General features: G+C 47.4%; 2 protein-coding genes across 7 annotated transcripts; both read right to left on the bottom strand.

Moving 5' to 3' along the window:
• Nucleotides 1-305: 305 nt before the first annotated feature.
• fam131ab (family with sequence similarity 131 member Ab) lies at nt 306-16226 on the bottom strand. 5 transcript variants are annotated; one of them, XM_072701181.1, is made up of 7 exons: nt 15703-16226; nt 15515-15560; nt 14175-14415; nt 7904-7997; nt 7624-7806; nt 6190-6321; nt 306-4653 (listed from the first exon to the last, which is right to left on the bottom strand). In XM_072701181.1, exons 3-7 carry the CDS (start codon nt 14178-14180, stop codon nt 4196-4198), a joined length of 873 nt encoding a protein of 290 aa, XP_072557282.1. In that variant the 5' UTR covers nt 14181-14415; nt 15515-15560; nt 15703-16226; the 3' UTR covers nt 306-4195. The 5 variants fall into 5 exon arrangements, with proteins under 5 accessions (XP_072557282.1, XP_072557284.1, XP_072557281.1 ...); XM_072701183.1 differs by lacking the exon at nt 14175-14415; XM_072701180.1 differs by lacking the exon at nt 15515-15560.
• Nucleotides 16227-18863: 2637 nt separating this feature from the next.
• Nucleotides 18864-23732, bottom strand: alp3 (alkaline phosphatase 3). 2 transcript variants are annotated; one of them, XM_072701607.1, is made up of 11 exons: nt 23603-23732; nt 23174-23290; nt 22954-23069; nt 22043-22217; nt 21277-21449; nt 21039-21179; nt 20781-20853; nt 20550-20684; nt 19932-20123; nt 19395-19511; nt 18864-19306 (listed from the first exon to the last, which is right to left on the bottom strand). In XM_072701607.1, the coding sequence occupies exons 1-11, from the start codon at nt 23709-23711 to the stop codon at nt 19032-19034; spliced, it is 1623 nt and encodes a 540-aa protein (XP_072557708.1). In that variant the 5' UTR covers nt 23712-23732; the 3' UTR covers nt 18864-19031. The 2 variants fall into 2 exon arrangements, with proteins under 2 accessions (XP_072557708.1, XP_023677268.2); XM_023821500.2 differs by having other exon boundaries at nt 20781-20850.
• Nucleotides 23733-24297: the final 565 nt, after the last annotated feature.

The following is a 24297-nucleotide window of genomic DNA, read 5'->3' as shown; positions in this document are numbered from 1 at the left end:
TTCCTTAATCGTGCACTGTCTTCATAATGACACTAAATGAGCAAGGTCCTTGAGGTGTAGACAGGTTCTGCTCAGATTTATCGTGACTCCTTGTCTCTCTCGGCTTGTGTTACGTTTCACTGCAGGTTCCATCATTAATTGCTACTTCCTGTCACACCCAACAACTGAACTGGAAACAGATATCTGGTATTAATTCTGTGGTAGGTCAACAATTTGGCTAAAGTACACTGTGTGACCATTAAACTCACAATTGGGCAACTGATGTTCTTCTGCACGATCAAACAGACGCTTCAAGGAGGTGAAAATAACATCAATGATTTTATTCATAACTTCAAATCAAGGCAGGTGATGCAACATAGAACCTTCATTTACAAATCAAGTACCAGTAATTCCAAATGTTAGAGACAGAAGCCAAAAACAAGGAGGCAATCAAAGGAGAACCAACCAGTCATTGACAATCAACCAATTAAATCACCAGGAAATGAATGGTAGGAATAGGCAGAGAAGAGGTCAAAGGTCAAAGGTCAGGAGCTCACAGTGACCAGGCTGGGAAGGGTTCCGTGTGGCGCTGTGAGTGTTAGGGTGCCTCCTGCTGCCAGTCTCAGAGCTCGGGCAGAAGGTCAAACTGGATAAAGGTCCTCAGCTTTGAGCTAAAGGACCTGCTCTTCTGGGTTAATTCAGACCTCACACAAGCAACCATGTGGACAGTCAGGAGATTAAGCCAGTCCTATACTTATGACCAGGACTGTAACAAGTCATAACCAGAGCAGGTGAGCACCCTGGTATATCAGCCAAACCCAAAGCTGAACTTCATTGTGACTGGATGGTCAGTGAACGTGATACTGAATGACCTTCCCTCTGTGTGTCACGGTGGGTCAGACACGTGGGGCTATGACAGAGAGCAGGAGCATGAAAGTAAGGGCAGCACTTCTGAGTGTGGCATGAGAGGAGGTGCCGTACTGCAAGCGCCTCAGACCATCGGCCAAAAGCAGAAATGGGCCGTAAGCTGTGTCGAGTCTGGATTGCGATGCTGATACTGAAGCATCGGAGAGAAAAGTCCCAGGCCTCAGAAAGTACAGACTGACACACAGAACAACAGATACATGGATGTGTACAATGTCAATAAATTTCTTCTGTTTGTCATGGAATTTCAGGCTCTGGTGGACATGCCTGTGAAATAGGTGGTGGTGTTTTGGGGGGGCGTGTGGCAAATGGTCAGGAAAGTATCAGCGGACTATCTACATTCTCTCAAATATCAGGGGCAATTATGCACAGTTTACACAGGCCTAAGCGAGGTTAGAGAGCTGACCGGTCCACCCCACCCTCAGGCTCACTGTGCGACAAATATGTGATGGCTTTTTATAGAAGCAGCTCCCCCCCCCCCCCGCCCCAGCACATACACACACATGCCATCTCTCAGAGAAGCGCCCAATGTCACAAGTTGCTGCGGAAACGCAGGACAGCGCACCTGCCTAGCCTGGCGGGGTCAGCCGTACCCCACTGTGCCAGTTAGCAGCCGGGAAGAAGAACGAAACAAACCAGAAAAAAAATGACTCTGTCAAGCAGATGATTTTCAAGGAGTCCTGGAGTGTTTGCCAGGTTCGCACTTGTCTTCCGGCTACAGGAGATGAGCAGAAGAAGTGAAAAACAAGGCAGAGCATGAGCTCTCTCTTTCTCGCTCTCTCTCTCTCTCCCTCCGTGACTGATTCGTACCCTTCTGTCTAACGGTCAGCCTCATAAGTCTCTCTGATTGCTAGCTCGCAGAGGTAGAACCCAGCCGCCCTCTCCGGCAGCTGTCCTCTGCTCCCAGAAGGTGCCCTTGGGCAGCCGGGACTCAGATCCCCTGGTGCGGACGAACGCGGGACACGGGAACACCTCGCACAATCGGAACCTTCCGGCACATCTGATCTCTCATCACTGACCTGGCATCGTTTGAGGGGGGGGCGGGGGAATCTGGAAAGGGGGGTGGGGAATTCAGGGATGAAGGCACCGAGATCAAGATGAACCTGAGTTAGACCGACTCTCTTCTCCAAAACATCTTACATCCTCATTTTCCTTCTTACAAAAATATGACTCTTTACAAAATCTGAAGAAAAGTCTTTCTTCGCCAAGATCCGCCTCATTATCTTCTCTGGCGTCCGGAGACGCTTGAACCCCAAGCTCGACGGGAGAATGAGAGTTGCAGGTTAAACTGCTCTGCTAATGCCCGGAAAATCACTCGACACGGCCCACGTGTGGGAACTGTAGAGCCCTAGCAAAGGAAATAAAGGAGCGAGTCCAACATGCACGTAGTCCTTCACAAACACAGCATGGACACAGGATTACAGCAAAACACTCAGAAGAAACAGCAGGTTTTTTTTTTTTCCTTTTTACTGCGAGCCACGCTGTGGTGGTGCTGCAGCTCAGCGTCCTCCCCAGGTGCAGGACATGCGATCGGGTGTGTATCTATAGCACTGTATGGTCCCTCTGATCTCTTTAATAATCACACCCGCAAAAAAAAAAAATTTAAAAACACTTTTGATGCATTCATGCACACACGTGTGCTGGTTCATGAGGAAACATTCATTGAGTCGTAGGACAGAAAGGTCAGTGTCTACTCCAGCAAGGGCAGTAGTCAATTTCCACTCCCCTCCCCTCCCCCCCACTCTTCTCTCACATATTTACCCTGTTTCCTGTAGCACCAGGAGGAGGACTGGTTCTACACCCATAATAGTCACGGAAACTACAGTTCTCTTCAGCTCCATTGAGGGTCAATCTGAATCCAAAGGAGACGACTCGGCTGTGGAGTCCAGAAAACAGGCTCCCTCCATTTTGTCACTGAAAACAAGCTCGAAAACGTGGATGGATGGAGGAAATGGCACTGGAACAGCCACTCTATGTGGGTGGGACTTCCTGAGTTTGTGATTGACAGTCTTTGTGAGAAGCTTGCTGGTCTTTCAAATCGCCATCATTGGGGTTTCAGAGACAGTTTAAAAGGACACACAATGGTTGAAATCTAGCCTTCAGTCTGTCTGCCTGTTTGATTTTGAAACTGATGGATGATCTGTACTGGGACTGACAGAACAGGCTGTTGTATGTCTGACATCTTAAAAATAGGGTAGAGTTTGAATGCCGCGGTCACATGACTGACGGAGGACAGAAACAGGTGTGCAGATCAACAGTAGAATGACTATAGAGAAGAAGCAGGCAGACATGACCAGTAAAGAAGCTTCTAGAGACAGAAGCCTCCTGAAAGAAAGTATACATGCTCTCAGCCCAAGATACAACGGAGACAGTGACAAACCGTGTCACTCGTCCCTTAAAAAAAATCACATTCCTCTTCATTGTTGCCTTTTCAGCAGAGCATGTCACGCATGGAAAAATTGGCAGACGTGTCGTGCAAAAAACATGATCACAGTCAAAGGAACGAAAGCCAGATGATGTGTACAAAAATAGAGAAACTCTGAGACAGAATTTACCTCTTTACTGCATCACGGAAAACTAGTGTTTGTCTTTTTTGTCTTTTTCTTGTTCTCTTTTTAAAAACCAAACTTTGCATTTCTAGCACTGAAGGGATACAGGCTTTCTGTTAGTGACGACCCGGGAGAAGATCCTCTATCAATCCGACGGCAGCGGCCTGCCGCAGCGACGAGGATCCCCGTCGAATGATAGAAACCAGACAGCAAATGCAGCAACGAAAAGACACCATCTTCCCAGCTTCAGAGTTTTCCAGCACTTTCTTTTTGATCTGCAGGTTAATAGGTAGCCATGCTTAGGAGGGTTTCGGGCTGGGCGGTCACGAAGTCTGGCTAACGATGAGTAACTTGGGTGGGGTTGGGGTACACAACAGGCATTATTATAAACAGGGCCAAAGACCCAGGCAGCCCACATGACCACACATGCAAAAGAGATTCCGTCCCCCCCCCCCATTTTTCCTGTTCTGTCGCTTGCTCCCCCGAAGCCCTTGCTTCAAAACCCGTTGGCTCAGGGTTCGAGCTGAAGGCAGCAGACGTCCCACAGCTGTAGGAAGATTGTTCACACGCCTCAAGACAAAATATATATCGATAAATATCAAACCAGGCAAGGGGATGAAGGCCTGTGGGGGCGTTTTTAAGAAGGGGGGGAGTCTAAGAAACATGCCAAGAAGATTTCGCAGAGCAGCACAGACCACGGGAGAGGGGACAAGACCGAACGCAACGACAGGAACGTGATGTCTCTAGTTTCCTGGATCACTCTTCCTCTCGACCTCATCTTCCTCCACCTCCAACTCATCTTCCTCGTCCAAGGACACCACCCCGGACGACGCGACGTCTGAGACCCTCCTGTGGCCTGCATAGCCCGGGCAGACGCTATCGTAGTCCTCACAGGCCAGCTCCTCTTCCTCAGGGGAGAGAAAGGATTCGGAGCAGGAGGCGCAGGAGGAGTCGTCGCGGGTGGTGCGGCCCAGGGAGCGGAAGGCGCAGTCTGCCCTTTGGAGGCCCTGCAGCACCCCCAGGATCTTAGCGGCCAGGTCGGCGGGTGTGGTCTGGGGCCCACCGGGGCCCCTCAGCAGTGGGAGGTCTTCCAGGCTGCACAGGCTGGAGTAAAGGGCATCTGGGGAGCCACTCTCACCCCCTGGCTGAAGTCCCTGGTTGTGCAGGAGGTCCCGCAGGTAGGGGGGGTACGACATGGTGTCTGTGGGGGAGCAGATTGTTAGGAGACAGAGTTACAGTAGGTATCACTGCGCTTTCCTGTATAAGTACACATATGCAGACAGACACAGGCAGACAGACAGAGACAGATAAAAACAGATAAAACAAACATGGACAGACACAGACAGGCAAACAGACAGAGACAGATAAAAATAGATAAAACAAACAAACACGGACAGACACAGACAGTCAGGCAGACACAGACAGATAAAAACAGATTAAACGGATAAAAACAAACAGAGACAAACGCTAACAGTCAGGCAAACAGACAGAAATATATAAAACAGATTAAACAGATAAACACAAACAGATAGATACACTCAGCCAGAAAGACAGACAGGGAAAAACAGGTAAAAATATATTATGCAATAGACAGACACAGACACTCAGGCAGACAGAAAAAAAAACAGAGGAATAAACACACAGAGTGACAGACGCAGATAAAACCAAATAAACAAAACAAATAAACACAAACACAGGCAGACACACTCAGCCAGCCAGACAGGCAGACACAGATCAAAACAGGGTAAACAGACAGACAGGAAAACAGACAGAGAGAGACAGATAAAAACAAGTGAAATATATAAAGCAAAAGACAGACACAGACACTCAGGCAGACAGAAAAAAACAGATGAACAATAACACAGATAGACGCATATAATCAGAGACAGACACAGATAGAACCAGATAAACAAAACAGATAAACACAAACATTGAACCTGTTTCTTGGTTAACTGAATAACTTGTCAGATTTAAGGTAGCCAAGTTTAAATAGAATTTATCTTCTTTCACTTCCATTTAGCCCAGACTACCTGTAATCCACGAAGTTACCCGGTTAAGCAAGAAATCCTACTTTGTGATATAGGCCCACTCAGACTGAGTGACTGACTGACAGACAGAGATATAAAAGATAACCACAAACACAGGTAAACACAGACAGACACAAAGACACGTGGAACGACTCATACACTCAGAAACACACGCAGTCCCACAGAAGCTCATACGGACGCACACACACACAGATATATATATACACACTATCTCACACACACCCAGGCAGATACATATACACACACTTACTGTCCCACTGCCCTACTTTCCGTCTGAAAAATGTTTTGCTTTCTCTATGTAACTAGATATTCACATTCACCTCTCATAAAAGTTTAACTGCCTTCCTGTTCTGGAAAATGCATTTACAAAACCAGCACAAAATACTGAATTGTGCTCTTAGATGCAGTTTATTTTCTCTCTCTATCTTTATATAGCTGCTTTGACGGCTATTTAAAAGTAGCAGCTTTCAGTTTTTTCCCTGTGAGGTTTCCACCCCCTGAATTAGCAGAGACACCCACAGAGGTACAATACAGCCTCCCTGTTCCTTACTGGTTGAATTGTCATTGGGTTTGCATCTCCCTCACTTCTAAAGGAGAGTGAATATGACACACGGGATGTGATTGGCTGTCAGCTCCCCTCCCCCTGCACTCCTCCCCCACCTTGTGTGCGAGCGAGAGAGAGAGAGCACCTGTTTGAGCTGCATGAGCTGTGTCATTGGGGGGGTAGTCTTCATCGTAAGACTCGTCATTGGAGTCCTCTCCATCCACAGACGACCATGCCCGTAACTTTGCTTCCGCAATGGCAAACTGCTCGGCTACGCCTGGAGAAAGGGAGGCAGGAGAGTAAGGCGGACTCCCCAGAGAGGAAAATTCACTCCAGGCTCTGACTGGCCCCCTCCTCCATTTCCTTGTTCCTCCCATTTCCCATAACGGCCTCTGATAGGACCTACAGATGCTGAAACTCGCCCTTCCTTCCTGTGCCTGCTGGCTCCACTCTGATAGGACCCGACAGGAGGGCCGTCCATCCAGATGCCTGACTCTAGAAAGCTGCAGTCCCCTCTGGAGAGGGTTCTGTGGTTACTGCACACGCTCTATAAGCACTGCAAAGCTCTTCAAAGGAGAAGGACCTTCACTCGAACAGGAGGGCTTATGCGGGTCTGTGTTACTGAGGTGGGAGGGAGAAGAGAAACTTCAGGACAGACAGGGAGACCGAACCTATCAGGATGGGCCCGCAGTGAGTTACAGTGAGAAGGGTGAGAATGTATGCCAGCAACAGCACCATGACAGTGTGACGAGGATGGTGCAGATTAACCTTGGGAGTTTGCTTGTGGGGGTGTGGGGGTGTGGGGGGGGGGGGGGGGGGGGGGGGGACAAAAAATGCACTGAATTAAAGCCTGTTCAGATCAGTCTGTAGCTGGTTTTAGCAAACGTGGTGAGCGAGGCAGAGGCTCGCTTGGTTAATATATGCAGAAGGACTGAAAAACAGGCAGGCGGCATGTGATGATGAGCACAGACATGGCGGTCAGGGGCATCGTTAGGCTTAGCCCCCCTAAAATGTTTTTTAGCCTCCCCCATATAAATGTGTTCTGAATAACTTTGTACATTATATGCTTGCCACTGCTTGCCCCCCCCAAGTAAAGCCCCACATCCATTCAGCTCTAGCTATGCCCCTGATGGCAGCCAAGGGGTTAAACAAAGCAACTCCAGACCGGAAATGCTGTTGGATCTTACTGCCCTAACTGGGTCCGGAACCAAATTCCAGCTGCACATGTGAAGACTTCCCTCTCAGGGCTGTGACCTTGGCATGGCGGAAAAGGGTTTGTGTCCTTCAACGAGCACAGAGCTATTTTTCATCTGGAGAGACAAACTATGATCCGACAATCATATGAAAAGGTACCAAGAAGAATCAGTGTACCCAGCGTGGAATAGGGTTACTGGGACCCTCCCCGGGTGCCAGGCATTGGGTAGTGTCAGGATACCCCGAAATGGCTTTGTTGTGGAAGGAGCCTGCGTCAGTGTTGCAGGTATAACGGTATTGCTAGATGCAGCCGGCGTGTGTGTGTGTGTGTGTGTGTGTCTGTGTGTCTGTGTGTGTGTGGATCTGTATCTATTCTGAAGCCAACCTGCAGCAAATCTCGCCTCCTGCTCTCCCTCTGTCAGGTCGGAGTAGGAGTTGAAGTCCGATTCGAGGGCCACGGGTGAGTCGGTAGGTTTGCACCAGCCCTTCCACTCGATCAGGTGAGCCACACGGCCCTGAGCCATGGCGGTCGGCTTGGTCACATGGTCCTTCACCACCTGTGAGATACCTGCCGAGAAGAAACTTGCAGCTCACAGAAACCATAAGGCACGTAGCGACAATGTGCATCTGTGTCTGTGCATAGAAGAATCTCTGCGTGGACTTACCGTGTAACGATGACCTGGCCAACGCCGCGATCTCCTGAATGGTTAACGCTCTCCTCGATTTTGGCAACATGTTGACCCAAGCATCAGCATCTACCTGCAAGAAATGGACGGTCAGCAGGAATCTGGACTGCACAAGAACGCTGTGAGCATCCAGATACTGAAATGAAATTGATCCAGGAGGTGACAAGAAGGTAAGTATGACTGTTCATTCTAAAACAAGACAAAGGTGCGACACAACTAACAAAAGACTGGCAATAGGCAGCATGGTCGTAAGGTCATGGAGCTGGAGAAGGACGACTGTCTCCTCGAGTCCCCAGTGGAAACATGCTGCTGGACCCTCTTCTTCTGTTCTCTGGTAAAAGCATCCCAGTCTGAAGAGGTCAAATTTAGGCAAGATCCTTCAGAAAGAAGCATCAACCAAACATCTTGGTGTAAATACAATATGATGGCTGTGGATAGAAGCTATAATGTGAATGATTGTGCCCAATTCTGAGATGTATGGTTTGTGTCTGTGTGTCTGCTGCCCTAATGCTGCCAGTCAGAATGATGTGCTCTCTCGCCCTCTGCTTGTGCTGCGGAATCCATACACATCAATGATTATCATGCCAGTTGGCATATGAGTACATAAACAGCTGACATGGACAGATAACTGATAGCAGTGCTCATTTGGTACATAAAGACCTTTCCAGTCAAAGTAAAACATGTATACACACACAATACTGATGCTCAAACGGCAAGGAGGAGAGGAGAGAGGATGAGAGGGGAAGAGAGGAGATAAGAGGCGATGAGGAAAGAGAGTGGAGAAGAGAAGAGAAAGGAGAGGAGAGAGTGCAAGATGGGGAGCAGGAAAGGAGAGTAGCATAGAGGAGAGGGGAAGAGCTCAGATAAGAGGTGAGGGGAGATAAGAGGGAAGAAGGGGGGATAGGAGAAGAGAGGAGAGCAGGAAAGAAGAGGAGAGTAATGAGTAGAGATAAGAGGAGAAGAGAAGGGACAAAAGAAGAGAGAAAGAGGGGAGGAGAGGGAAGGAGAGAGAGGAGAGGAGAGAGGCAAGGAGATGAGAGGAGAAGGAACAAGATGAAGGGGTGGAAGAAAGAAGAGGAAGGCGAAGAGAGGGGAAGAGAGGAAAGGAGATGAGTTCAGAAAGAAGAGGGGAGAAGAGCACAGAAAGGAGGAGAGAAGGGACAAGATGAGGGGGAAAGAGAGGACAGAATAGGAGAGGAGAGAGAAGGAGAGGGAAAAGAGGAAAGGAGAGTGAAGAAGGGAGGAGAGGAGAAAGGACAAGATGAGAGGAAAGAACAGGATAGGAGAGGGGGAAGCGGCCCCCTGCTCACAGTCAGACAGGCAGATGCTGGCAGCTGCACTTTCATTGCATTTCTCATCCTTTTCTTGTGATTTCCTTAAATAACCTGAGTGCATCTCCTTGATGAGGACGGCCACAGGTTTGCTCATTATCCCGAAGTACCAGATTGAATGTTTGCTTCACTGCCAAGTGCCATAAACACAGACAATCACAGGCCCGCCAGGAGTGACATTACTGTCCCTCCCACACTGGTGCACTGCGAGCCTTACGAGGCTCCCACAAATGGAGCCAACTGTCCTGGGGAGGAACAGCCAGTGTGTTCTGTCTGGACTCAAACACCCCCCATATATGCACCCTAGTATCCAAGAGTGCAGCTTTGGTTTCGACATTGGTAAGAATCAAATCAGCCCCGAACCCCCCACCCCCCTAAACATACATGGTACTCCCACAATGTTGGACGTGTCCCTACCATCCATCCCCAAATCTGTGTCCATGCTGTGGTCTCAGTACGTCCCTCAAATAGCCCAGTGATCAAAACATGTAAATCCTGAACTACAGTATTTTAAATGCACAATGGTATCAAAAAAGCACACAACTAATAAAGCCTAATAATTACAGCTGTTTTATATTCTCATTTTTATAATAAAACATACTAATCTGCTCATTCCCGTTAACTAAAAGACGTTTAAAAGCAGCGCTCTGCACACTCGTACGCTTCACGCATTTCTAAAGTGACGAAGCGATTCCGCCGTCGGAGCATCGCAGCAGCGGGGTGGCCGACGCGCCGGATCCCCTACCGCCTTCAGGTCACGGACAGCTCCCGGGCGACGAGAACGACGCTCCCCGATGGTCGATATGTGATCAGCGTCGGAATATCACTGTGCGAGCAGTAATACTAATGTAAAGAGAGATTTCAGTAAAAAACAGGGGGGAGTAGACAACAGAAACATAAATCCACAATGTCTTTCTCGGTGGTGACAACGCCCCTTTGCGAAGCTTTTGCCCAGAGCCCCGTTTTACCGACACGCATCCTCCTCCCCTGTACCCGTTTGCATCGTGAAGCGGATATTAGCTGCCCAACTTTCCACTAAAGGTACATTTCTATGGCAACCGGTCACCATGGGACGATTTCTCCCAGGATACGCGGCGTGATTTGTAAGTGACGTCACATGCAGAGCAGGATGCTCGCGGCTGCTGACTGTGAGTCCGTATTGCTCGTCCCCTCCTCAGCTCCTCCGGTTAGAGTGCTTTCTTTATACAAGCAAATACGGCTAGATTATGGTGGGAAAGTCGTGCACACGCATAGCCACCTGAAAAATCACAGTCAATTAATTCACAGATTCACCTGCTTTAATTGCAATGATTAAAAGAGGCCATCAGATGATAAACAAGTACACGGCTGCTCAATGTCTTCAAGTCGTGTGTGATACACCGCGAAGATCCCGGTGCACTCTCAATTCCAGCAGGTTGTTCCCCGTCATTGCGGTTAAATATCTACTCTTTTCAACAAAAAATAAGCAAACAAAATGTAGGCTATTCTGTTTTTGAAGATAAAAAAAATTAGGGTGCAGATGCACAAATGTAATTATATGAGCAAGTATACGAGTGCTTGAAGTGGGCCAATACTCATCGGTAGGAAGTACCGGTACCTCTTTGTCTTTCTCTTCAAAGTACCGGGAACGTTTCTTGCGTACCGGCACCTCTCATAACCTACCGATAGTGAATAACAAGGTGAGTAACGAAACCTGTTTTTTTTTTTCATACTTCAAGTAGAAATACCATAAATAATACTAATAAACATGCCTACCAAAGCAATTTGATCGAGCCTTGTAGATCTTGTTAGATTAGGTAAAAACGGGTTAAAGATGATACAAATATCATCTAGTTTTTAAGAATCAACATAAGAAGCTGTTATTTTCTTGAACTCGTCAGCTTCATAAACAAGATTTTTTTAATTCATTTGTGGTCGGTAGTAGGCTAGTGTAACTGGATTTTTACTTTTTTCGTTTAGGAAATTATTATATTCCAGAAATTAATTCAATGTAAACGAGACTGCGTTTAAAAACAGACTTGGCGCTGTGCTTTTATTAAGTCAGAGATGTAACGGAGAGCATGACTGCCGGCGTTAAGGTAGTTCGTAACGTATGCAGCATTGCGGCGTACAATAACACTGCATGCAAGCCAGGTAGCTTACGTGACAGTAGGCAACCGATATAAGTCACAGTAATAAAATCGATACCTGCATGAAAATCAACCATCCAAATCTCCGTCATAAGGTTATTAAATTGCATTTAGTTGAAGGAAAAAAATTATTGTTCCCTGTGCCATGATTATTTCGCTTGGAAACCATATTAAAAATTAATTGCTAATTACCTTGAATGACTTACGAATAATTAGAAAACTAACTGGTGAATATTTAATAAAATAGAATGGAGAACCCAAACCGAAATTAACGACGCAAATAGATTTGGTTAATTAAGTAATTATTAAACCAGGAAAGACTGAGAAAATCATTTTCTGCTTCGCTTCCTGAAATAGTGAGTTCGCTTCCGTCGGTGATTCTCCAGTTTCTGCCGCCATGCCCGTATCGTGTTTCTCAGAACACAAGGCCGTGCAGCCTCTGCTGTAAGCAGGACTGCGCACGAGCGCAGGCGGCACTCCGTGCTGCTGCATTAGCCTTACTTCCGTACGTTCGAAATAATTCACTTCATAAATAAATGTAAGACTTACAAAATGTATTCCCATCGATGCATCCTAAGCAGGGCCGTGTGGAGCCTATCCCAGGCAGTACAGGGCACAAGGGACAAAGCTGGGCAACACCCTGGATGGGATAATGATCCATCGCAGGCTGCACACACACACTCACCATGCACAGGCAATTTAGGTATGCAAGTTCACCTAAGCATATGACTGCAGGAGATACAGGGGAAACACTCAAACTCCCTAATTCAAACCCCAAACCATGTAGGAGAGAGCCACTATTCCACCCTGATGTTAAGCTAATAAAAATCATTTATGGTTATTTTAGATCTAGTTTAATGTGTCACACATGTATTGGTGTCTGACACAGTTTTCAGCAGCTCAGTTAATTTATTTTTTATTCTTCATCTGTTTACTTTCAGGATGGTGGTCAATTTATTTTTTATTGAATATTTTTTTAAGTATTCCACGGCATTCACTTTTTAAATGAATGAGAAATGCGGTGAGAAATTACAGTTAAGGGTACCTAGCTACGTTTTTATAAGATACAGCTTGGAAATTATAGAAAAATGACAAGATTGCAGTGTGTTTGGCTGACAGAATAGTTTAACTTTTTATAGTCCAGCGTTTGGCACGTTCACAAAACGAAATAGACTAAAGGAGCAAAGCAACATTATCACTGCAAGGATCTGTCTGGACACAGATAGATCGCTGGACAGGAATTTACAGTTAAAGTCCAGAAATCACAGGGCATGCTACCCCAGCGCTGGCCTCCCATTCTCCATTATATGCTGCCGCAGACCTTTGAAGGAATGGATTTCTTTGTAGCCAAATGACATGGAGGTACATTCTGTGTATTCATGTGAAATCTCTGGAAAGAGGTTGAGCCGGCTAGGGCAGAGTCACGGTCCGTGTCAGCGGCTCCTCTCAGTAGAAGGAGTCGTCACGCAGATGACCGATGCTGCCATAAAACACCATGCAAATAATAAAATCCTTAGACAGACCAAACGGCAGATCTGTGCCCAGCACAATTCAATTTCTGCTGCGCCTTCAGCAGAATCCCCCGTCTCATTTTAACTACACGAGGATCCAGCAAACACTGTAGAAGACATCTCCCTTAGGCTAAAAGTAGTGATGAACCACAACACAGAAAGATTTAAGAAGACATTAAAGGTACAGAATTACCAAGAGTTTATTCTGATAAACACTTCACCTGCCTAAAGACCTTGCTGTCAGTTTTTTCATATGTCAGCACACCTCCATCTCTCTGCTGTTCTTATATCTTTTGACAACACGTGCCATGCTGTACTGCAGTTATTCTGCTAAACGAAAACATTTCACATGTGTTCAGGTTGAACACATAACATTTACTTAGATGTTCAGGTGAAGATGATGGTTCCACGTTAAGCTACAGGTTAGCAGAAACTGTTACCATTCATCTCTGAACACATCCCAAAATATCCTGCCAGATTAAACGCATGTCCCTAGTCTGCTTCAGCTTGAAGCCTCAGTGAAGGTTTCCCACGCACAGAGAACTCAGAAATAGTTGTTCAGATTTGGTTACCTAATATCCAGTATGTGGGTTTGTAACGTTTTGTGTTTTCTGTCCATAACAGGAGGTATTGTGAAGGGTTTGTGGTAATTCTGTGTTGTGACCCAAAGAAGAACTCCGTGACGTGACCCAGTGACCCAGGTTTAATGTGTCATTGTCCATACACAGCACAGATTTATATTTTAGATATAAATCCTCAACTTACACAACCAGCTAAGCAACAGCCTACACACTTCAGTTCATGTTACCATGACGATGGAAATCCAACTGTTGCTGAAGCTACATCACTGAAAGTTAGCAAGTAATTACCAGTACAGACAGTATACTAAAGGTTGGTCAGTGTTTATGCTTATTTATTCCATGCATCTACGTAGCCCTGGAAATGCTACTGATGACTTTTCATGCACACATTTCACATGCTGAGATTAAATGGACAGAGAGGTCACAGTGCCATTTCCTATAACTGCATCTACAGAGCATAATAAAAATTCATAGACATCATGTAACAATAATGATAAAATCTAAAAAATGTAAAAGGTTATTCTCATTGTCTTCTATTGAATTCAACAAGTGCGTACAGGCATGAGATATACATATATAAGAGCAACAACCGTACACAATGCGGTCAATTACAGCAGCTGTTCCCGGCAGCAGCTTATCTGCCTGCCTCTCCAGGGGTATGCGCCGTTAGCGGTCCAGCATCGGTGCTGTGACCGTACCTCCATCTCCGTGCGTCACCCTTTTCAACGCGGCAGCTCCCGCTTACACGCCTCCACGCGGCAAAGGGCAGCGCTCGCGGGTGGCTCGCGGCCGCGTCCGGTCCCTGGAACGGCTCGCTCGGTCGTCATGGAAACGGCGACGGAGCCGTTCCTGCGCGCGACTTCCCGCACCGGTGCGCAAACTGGGAGAACGGGGTGTAGGCGTGCTCACCGGGAATGCGGCGACGGAGGGGCTTTAAGGCTGAAAAGATGAATATGCACATGATAAGCCTTTCCCCCCAGGAGGACAGAAAGGGCATTAAACATTAAATCATTAAGCGTCAAAATCCAGAACACCGGTCGCCACTCTGCTTGGAGCACTGCCGACTGCATGCCAGTGCCCTCGGGGTAATCTTAATCCCACACCGGTAAAAGAACCCTCTTATGGGAAAGCACTTCTCGAGCCTTTGGGGAGGATCCAATTACTAACGTTGCACATATAAGCTGAGAAGTGGGTAGCGAAAGGGGGGGATACCTGTAACGTTACCGCATCCAGGCTGCGTCCGCTCGAAAGTGAATGAGCACATCTCTGCCAGTTTAAAGCCTGTCGTCGCCCTTGTCCCTAACGCTTTGGACCGTGTTTGTGCGTGCAGAGAGTAGCGGAGTGACATATGGAATGATGCCCTTTATAATCAGTCTTTTGAAGTGCCGAAAAGGCCGTAATAAATAATTACGACCAGAGCAAATGACTGGCTGTTAAAGCAGTGGAAATAAATCCGGTTATTTGTCAGGGCTCTAAAACGGACCGGTCGTTTGACTGAGAGATGATGAAGTTGGCATCTGATCGGTCATCACACCGATGAATACGGAGTTGTGCAGCGCTGGCCCGGGAGATAAATCTGACGCTAGCTAATGCAAGATTAATGGAGAAAATGTGAGGAGCAATATTACAGGGCATCGGGGTGTCACTAGAGAAGCGCGCTTGGCAGCTGCCAGCCGCTGCGGGTCTCCGTTCGCGTTTCATCCCGCATTTCGGATCCGCTGAACCGCCGGCACAGCATAGCACGCATTTGACCACAGCTAGTGGTAAACAGGCGAATTAGTGTTTCTGCACTTTGCAGAAGAACCGCGTTACCTTTAACGGCAGGTCCCGTTATTGCAGCCAAAGCACTAGTTCACAACGTCGGCCGGCACCAAACGGCTCCCTCTGCTAACGTTAAACTCGCCTTTCGCCCCGGCCTTGCACCCATAAGGGGCAGCCTTGTCCCCGACGCGCCGATACACCAGCGCCGTATGCCTCCTTCGCAAAGGCTGCTTTGGCGCAGCGCAGCCGGGCGGAGCGCCGTTGCCATCTCACTTACCTACTCGGATGCGATCCGTAAATTGTGCTTGTGCGCTGCGCCTACGCTGGGTTAAATCACAGAAGGCGTCTTACCAAGAGCGCTTTTCTATCCGCAACAGCCCATTATCAATATTATGTAATCGCAAATCTGTTTATTTCGTAAATTCAACACGATCTCATCCTTTCTGCAAACCTATCTAAGCATACCTCATGGACTGAAGTCTTTTTCCTCTTCCTTTGTCGATGTCTCGACCACTTCAGTGAGGAAACTGACACAGTGCTGAGAAATCCAGTCACTTGGATCCCGTCTTGTTTTGTGATTTTGTTTTTTATATTATTTATTTAATAGCGCGCTCACTTATCTCTGCCTTTATTATACCCCTTGTTTTTAAAACCAATCCCCCACTAGCATTGACTTTTTCGACTACGTCACCCGGGGAAGGATGTATGCGTCTGTTTGAGCACCACGGCCGGTGGACAGCGACTGCCAGGGTGGGTTCAGTAGCAGCATTGGCCTCTCCAGCTAAGGGTTCCTGAAGGTGAAATCCTCACACACCGGCCCTCTTGCACTGCAATTTCTCTCCCTCGTCCCGGAGAAGAAGACGCGCAGTGAACACCGGTCCCAACCTGGCGTGAAAACAGGCCATATAAATCAGTCTGTTTTTTTTTTCTGACACAGAGCGGAATCGCCTGCGATTGGATGGAGGCGCTGAATCGCCCAGCCTGCAACAGGGAAGAAGCGGAGAGGGAGAGGAGCGTGAAGAGGGGGCGGGCAGGCGCGACGGGACATTAGCTGCGACTGATGTCACTCCACATAAGTGACATAAATCAACTGATTGGTGGTTTGTGCAATTGAAGCATTTATCGTGCTCTCACATTACACCATACACAGAAACCTGGACTTTTCCCCCAGTGTCATGTATCTACATTCTTAATTTCTTGGATGTATATATTTATATGTCCTTATAGGTCTAAATCGTTCATAAAAATGACCGCAAAATATTACTTGTGTCGGGATGAACTACATCGAAGTGCGCTGGACATCACACATTTATAGTATGTGCATTTTTTTTTAACTATGTAAATTTTTTTGCTATGGAGAGTTCTTGCGTCTGCCCGCAACAGCTGTTTTCTATAAACGCTGCGTTATTTCTGAATTATTTTGCCGAAATCCTTCATTCAGATCGCGCCAGGACACCAATGATTCTGAACGCGCTAAAGCACAAAACCCGGCTGTGTCTGACAGCGATGGCCGGTAAATGATCTTCCTAAACAGCAGAACAAAGCCTTTGCGATCCCTTCTCTAAACAAACCTGTGAGCGCTTCTCACAAAAATAACCACTCAGTCGCGAAAAGATAATGGTCGACATTGTATAAATTGTGTGATAGAAGATGAAAAATAGGAAATATAGCAGAAAGCTTTTGAAGAACACTTTAATGGAGAATGTATCGCCTTCAGAGCAGTTACTCCGTAATTGAACGTCTTGTTTCTAGCCATGATGGAGTAGTAGAGATTCAGAACCTACTGCAAAGGACGTGTGTATGAATCCTACATATGAACTAACTCCTGACTTATCTGGTCTTGAATTTCTTCCATCTTATTTTTGTTGACAAATTCTGGCATAAATTACAGCGTGCTGCATGAGTATAGAATTGTGTTGCAGTGCCATCTACTGTCATCCCTTCCATCAGCAGTTAATGTGCTTGGTTGCCACGATCGTTGGGTGAGGTTTGGAAGCTGTGCCGTGCGGATAATCATCCGAGGTGGACCAAAGCTCCAGAAATCGACTGATTTGCAAAAATGCAGAGAAGCCCTTGGCCTCTGCATGTCTGTAGCCGGGAGAGTCTCAAAACGAGATGGATGTAACATGGCCGAGTCTGCAAAGACGAATAGTAGCCTACCATTGACTAACGGCTACATACAGAGTTACAGGTTTCATCTGGATCCGAGCCTAAAAAGTTAATTCAACATTTAAAAGCTGTTTTTGATATACATGTATTTATGTTTCCTGAACTCATTGTGAGGTTTGCTTAAAAATAATATAACTTAATTCTGGAAGTCAAAAGCTATACATAAAATAATAAATAGACACAAAGGTTTATTTAGAATAAATAAATTCTAAACCTCGCCCTTCAGAGCTGCTGAGGTAGGCTAAAATTCAGTACGTGGCTGCATGTGGGAGACCAAGATGCATTCTGGGTAAGGGCCTGCTACAAAATTTCTTCTGAATAAGAAAAATAACTTCCCCTCACCCCAAGGCAGTCTGGAGACTGCAGAGGCAAAGGGTTTGTTCTGCTCTCACTGAACTGATTGCAAATGAAAGAGAAAGAATGTACTATACAGGAAAGCCATGTTATATCTGTCCTCAAACTGATATGACTCAAAGGTTGTGTTCTCAAGGGACAAAGGAGCTGCAAATTACCATAATCTTTTATAATGGTACAAAAATGATCATTAAATATTTTGCATTATTTATTAGCTGCAATACTCAACCTCTCCGATGCAAGATACCTCTGACTCTTAATTAGCCGAGCAGATCTCCCGAAGGAAAGATCAAACACAACAAGGGCCAAGGAAAATACGAGTCAATTTTCCTGTTTTACATATAAATGACAGTTCCGGGTTCCTGCATGAGAGGACCGTGCATGAGTCACCCGGGTCAGTGTTGCTGGAGACGCGCTTCAGGCCATCACCCGTGGAAAGTGTCTCTGAGGCATGGAGTTAGCACAAGACTCACAACTCACCGACCCCCATTGATGTTAGGGATGGGAAACTGAGACGTACTCTTTGTGATGGGAGGGGTTGTGATGTGATCCAGTGCATCTGTAGCTGATGTTTAATTTTTTTATTCCCATGGGGAAATTGGGTAGTTTTCACAAACCCCCTTACTCTCCATGGGAAACAGCATATACAAGTGAGAGGAAGTTTGGGATCGGGGCATAGGGACAGCCAGCACCTGTGCCCTGGGAATAGTTAGGGTTAAGGGGCTTCCTCAAGAACACAATGAGGACTACTCTGCCGGCCAGAGAGTTTGAACTCACAACCTTGCACTGAGCTGCACACTGCCAGCCGTGGGATTCAAACCCACAACCCCAAACTGCTGAGTTAGACACCACCTTCTACCAGCTGTGTGATTGAAACCCACAACCCAACCTGTTGAGGTACATACTGCCATTGGCCAGCAATGGGATTCAAACCCACAACCCAACCCACAGAGATACACACTGCCCTTGGCCAGCCATGGGATTTGAACCCACAACATAACCCACAGAGTTACACAATGCCCTCAGCAAGCAACGGGATTCGAACCCACAAACCAACCTGCTGAGCTAAACACTGCCCAAAAAAGCAGAGTGCTTCACCAAGCTTACATCTACTTCTCCAAAGTTTATTGAATCATCATTTTCCAACTATTCATAAAGCAGCATTACAATGGCTTCATACCAAGTTGGACTGAAACGGGAACAAAGGACAGAAAGAGATTTTGGTGCTTGGGTGAAGTTGGGGGGGAGGATGTTGAAAAGATACCCAGTTGTCAGTGAAGCAGAGCAGCTAGCAGGAGGCTGAGGAGGATGATGGGCCCACTGACCCTCAGGACGGGGGAGGAGCTTCGAGTGGGGGGTGGCGGGCAGTGGCTCTGGTCGGGGCCGATGCAGGCGGCGTAGGCGAGCGCGTGAGGGATGTAGCTCTGCTCCTGCACTCCGTGGAAGAGATGTCCCATGGGGCCTCGGGCCAGAACAGCCACATCCTCACCTCCGTGGGTCTCCGAATCCGTGGGTACGGCCGCCTGCTGCACGTAGTCCTTTGATGCTGAAGGAGAGGAGGACTTAAGTAGGTCTTGGAGGATAATTCGTCATAGGAGATGGGTCTTAGAAGCAGTGGGGGATGTTAAACTGACCTGTGTCCACCCCACGGATGTCCGGTCGCTTGTTATCGATGATTTTATGTCCTGGACCGTTTCCGTACATCAGTGTGGTGTAAGGCATCATGTCCAGTCCAAATAATGGAGATTTCCCTGTGGGAGAAGAAGAGACTCCCTGAATCAGGTACACATACACAAAAACACACACAGCACCTGATATGTGTGTGTGTGTGTGTGTATATATATATATATATATATATATATAAGTATTTCTTAACACCTAACCACAATGTGGTGTTATAGTTGAACAGGCATGCAGGCGCATACGCACCCACGCAACAGACTTTCACACTCGCAGACACAGCACAGTGTGAGGACGCACTGCATCAAATCGGGGAGTGCTAATCTGACAGGGTGTGTTTGGACCTCGCCATGTGCCGACGGACAGCGTTCTGACTGCGTTTTGCGTAGTTAGAGGAGAAAGGACATGGCACCCATTTTGCATATCGGTGCCACGTCGGTCCTGATCGGGGGTGTTCAGGTTACCAGGAAGCTGCAGCGGGGGGAATTTACCCAGAATGCTGTTCCCACGGAATGGGTAGCCGTTAAAGGAGACAGAGTGCGAGTGGTCAGCGGTGACCAAGGTCAGGGTGTCGTTTTCGCTGGTCAGCTGCAGCGCTCTCTCCACGGCGGTGTCCAGGGCTACCGTCTCATGCAGCGCCATGGACGCCCGGCTAGCGTGGTGGCCCTGGTCGATTCGTCCGCCTACGGCAGAAAAGGGGCACAAAGAGGGCAGATTTGCTCTTAGTGGCTGTTGACAGAACTTCCTGTTGCTGCTTGGCGTCTGAGGACATGGACACCTGACACAATGTACCAGAGATTATAAAAGAATCTGCTTTTCAGTTACAGGAAAGCGTTCCCACAGCACGACGTCTATTCTTTACATCTTTTTTTAGGGAAATTCGTTACTGCGATGCTGTTCCAGTGTAAACATCTGAAATCTAAGCTCCAGGTCGAGGCTCCCATCAGAGAAGACTGGCAGTGATTTAGCTCCCTGAATATGTCAGCAACACTGTATCTATTTATCGGTCTTCTTTTAACTGCTGTTGTTGCCCAACATCCATCATAGCGACACTGAATCATCATGTGACCACTTCAGTCTATCAGGAATGGGCATCTCCCAGGGCTCACCTTCCACAAAGAGGAAAAACCCTTTGGGGTTTCTTTGCAGGATGCGAATGGCCTTCTCTGTGGTCTCAGGCAGGGAGGGATCCATTGCAGGGTCCCTCTCCACGTCAAAACGCAGGTCCCCGGGTTCGAACAATGCTATGGGGTTTTAGTGAGAGATGGCTGACTCTTCAATGTCAATACGTGCATCTTACAGAGGTGACCCGAAGTGGGCAAAATGTCCACGACACTGACCCAGAAGGTAGTCTGTATTACTGGGGTCAACGGCGTCAAAATCGGTCCGGTTCCACACGTAGCGCGCCACCTGCTTCACACCAAAGAGAGGAAGAGCTTCAGCACTCGGGTGTTTTGTGTAGCGAACAAGCAACGCCAGCCTTTTGAATGTGATTGGAAGTCATGTGACCATGCATGTTGTCACATGACCATAGCTGACTCTGTCATTGGAATAGAAGGCTGTTCCCTGTGTGCCAGTGTTTCTCTCTCGCTCGTCACCTTTCCCACTTTCATTTGCTGCCACTCGGAAATGAGATTGCGGCCGTCTCCCCGCATGCCCGCTGCTTTGGCATCCGCCGGATACTCAGGGTCCAGGGTTCCTTTGGGGGTCATATACTTCCTGCCTCCTCCGATGATCACCTGACGGGCAGAAAAGAGCGGCATCGCGGTCTGGCACACCCTGACAGAGAGACGCCTGTCGCCCCCTACAGGGGAGGTGTGTGACTGCGACTTTTACATCGATGTCCGTGTTATTGAGCAGCTGGGAGGCGATATCAGTGCAGCCCTCTTTCTTCGCTGAGGCGGGCATGTCTGAATCGCAGTACCACTTCCGGCTGGCGCTGTGGGCATAGGCGGCTGCTGGCGACGCATGCTGCACTCTGGTCGTTGTAACTATGCCCACAGACTTCCCTAGTAAGCAGAGATGATGACGGCCAATCAGATCTCACTTTCTCAGCGCAAAAGGAAAAATGTCCATTCAATAAGTGTAGCAGTCAGGTATCATTCCTCAACTCAAGTGGCATTACCTAAACCTAGATGATGTCCAAGGGACAGGTCAGTGGTCCAGGCTTTTTAAGCTAATGTAACACTAATGTAATGTAACACACAATCTACTGCCTGTAATTAGTGCCTTAAATAAACTTTGAGCACGATTCCCAATAACAGGGACCAGATAAACAAGCGAGACGCCAGCTGTTTTAGACTACAGGAGATAACACAAAGCTGTAAAAGTGTGTGTCAAATCTCACGTTGATTCAGCCAGGAAGCTCCAAAAGATCTGGGCATCTGGGACAGTCAACAGCAACAAGGTTTAGGTTTGGTGAATGCAGGGCCGGCTCAACCATTTTCGGGGCCCTAAGCAAATTCTGATTAACCTAGCTGGCATTTCTCACCTTCTGCTGATGCAGGGAGCCCCCTGGTGGCCACTGGGCCCGACGTAACTGCGTAATTCGCTTATGCCTTGGGCAGACCCTGGGTGATTATCAGCTACCTCCAATACTTACCGGCATCCTTGGCCCATTTGAGGATGGAGGTGACCTCACGGCCCTTCTGAGAACGACACACCCCATTCCGGGCTGCCGCACTCAGCCCCACTGTGTTCAGGTTGGTCTTTACCCCACACAGGTAGGCCGTACCTGTAGCTGCACTGTCTGGGATTTGGAAGTCGACACTATACACCTGTGTAGGACGAGGTCAGAGATGCAGGTGCGCATCACAAACATACAAACCAAACTCACTAATATAAACACTAATATATACCTGAAAAGAGCACGACTTCTGTGGTCAGTGGTTTCACAGTGTTTTGTGTTTTTATTTGATAATGGCAGTAAGAAATAATGCTAATAGTGTATGAACATTTGGAGTAACAAATTGCTGTTGGGTAAAGGGTGTGTGAACGCAGTCTGAATCAAGGCGATGTCACCATAATGAATTCAGCTGTGACATTTCACTGGAACTCGCTGCCACCCAGAGATACAAATATAACCAGCCGCTAGGAGTGCGAATGGAAAGAGAGGGGAGAATGAGTGCGTAGGACAGGAGAAGAGAAAGCGAAGAGGAAGGACTGGCTTTGAGGTTTGGTGTACAAGTCATCGTTCCTGCACTTGTCTGTTTCCCTGTCCGTTTGCCCAATTCATGCATGGTGTGGAAACTCTTGGGATGTTGGATCCTTTTGGATGCTGTCAGGGGGACAACAAGCCAGCTACCTCACATTTGATAACTGATTCTACTTCTAGAAGCCATACCAGGGCTAAATATTCCATCTGTATGTCTGTGTGTGTCGGTGCTTTGCTGTTATGCAGGTTTCACTAATCAGCTAATCAGGCACTAACTTGATTATGCTCTGATCACACGTGCACTTTGACCAAACCCACTTGTGCGAACGTGGGTGTGCCTTCGTGGTGCCTTGTAGTACCTTGACCAGGCCCACGTGAGGGAAAGTGTCCATGGTGAGAACGGTCTCCTCTCCCGTGCGATTCTGCAGCTGGCCCTTCAGGATGCGCGCAGCCGTGATCGTGGTGACACCCATTCCTGCGGGCACGAGGAGACACTGGGCATCAGGAAGCGCTCCGGCGGCAGCATGCGGGCGGGCGGGAAGGGGGGGTACCGAATGCGACGAAGACGCGGAACCTCACCGTCGCCCAGGAAAAGAACGATGTTCTTGGCGACGTTTGTGTTCAGTTTTTGGTTGATTGCTGAGTGCAGGGCATCCTTAGCCAGCTTCCTCCAGAATTCTGGGTTCTCTTCTTCAGCTGACACAGATACATACAGTAAAAGCAGGTTCACAGCTGCAAACCTCACCGCTTCTATTGCATAGATAATAATTATTGTATAGATATTCTCAGGATTGGTCCTCGCACCCACTCATACACACAACAAAGTATCAATCAGTAGCGTCTATTCCAACAATAATTGTGGATCTCATTGAAGGACAGTGCCTGGATTAAAACATCAACATATACCTGCAGCGTCTGTTTACAGGAGTAGAAGTTACCAAGCAAGGATGGTGGGACAAGGCCATTACCCAGTCGGTGCTCTGTGACCGGGTCAGATACATCGCTTACCTGGAGCAGCGCAGTGGCCAGACGTAGCCAGCAGAAAGAGGTACAGGAGACAGAAATGTAAAGTCACCATGACAATACTTGTGAGGGGACAATGAAGCACTGTAATCATACTTCCAAGAAAGGCGTGAATATAATCTCTCACTGAACCACCTCTATTAGTCAGGGGCCAATCAGTAATAGCTGTGTTATCATAAAAAGTACCATAAGGAACTTAACTATCACCTACTGATATTTGTTTCCAATGCCAAGCTAATAATACTATATATTATTGCAAACTCCAAATATCAGAAGCTGGAGGCAAAAGGAAATATCATATAATTATGGCTCCCTCTACCGGAGACATTATTATGTTTAACAAACTATATGTTCAAACACCCAGAAAATCAGGCCAGTGGCCACAGTAATTATTTTTGAAGCGACTGATTCACACATTCCATCAGCTGAGAAAAATCAGCACCCCCTAGTGGCAGTTCATGGGCATATTCTGCGGCAGGTCCTTCAGGACCGCAGGGCTCACTGGATTTAGCAGTAACTTGGCTCGTAATCAAATCGCTTGGACTGCAAGTAAACCCATTTGGAGTGTCAGACTTTAGCCTGTAATTAGCAGTACCGGGCACAGTTGCTGTACAATAATGATCTGATTTTACAGGGGCCGTTAGAGTCATAGTCTACAAGACAGCATTCAATAGTTTCCA

Source organism: Paramormyrops kingsleyae, chromosome 17 (assembly GCF_048594095.1).
Source record: "Paramormyrops kingsleyae isolate MSU_618 chromosome 17, PKINGS_0.4, whole genome shotgun sequence".
Taxonomy (NCBI): domain Eukaryota; kingdom Metazoa; phylum Chordata; class Actinopteri; order Osteoglossiformes; family Mormyridae; genus Paramormyrops; species Paramormyrops kingsleyae.
Note: the sequence above shows the minus strand (reverse complement) of the source record. Positions and strands in the feature narration are given on the sequence as shown.

Bases quoted from the DNA above. Each gene is read 5' to 3' on its own strand.
- alp3 (XM_072701607.1), bottom strand. From the start codon at position 23,711: ATGATTACAGTGCTTCATTGTCCCCTCACAAGTATTGTCATGGTGACT. The intron at 21,180-21,276 runs GTAAAAGTCGCA...TCTGCCCGTCAG, and splicing joins TCAATAACACGGACATCGAT to GTGATCATCGGAGGAGGCAG. The intron at 20,685-20,780 runs GTCAGTGTCGTG...AAAACCCCATAG, and splicing joins TAATACAGACTACCTTCTGG to CATTGTTCGAACCCGGGGAC.
- fam131ab (XM_072701181.1), bottom strand. The intron at 7,807-7,903 runs GTAAGTCCACGC...TCTTCTCGGCAG, and splicing joins GGCCAGGTCATCGTTACACG to GTATCTCACAGGTGGTGAAG. The intron at 4,654-6,189 runs GTGCTCTCTCTC...GCTCCCCCACAG, and splicing joins AGCTCATGCAGCTCAAACAG to ACACCATGTCGTACCCCCCC.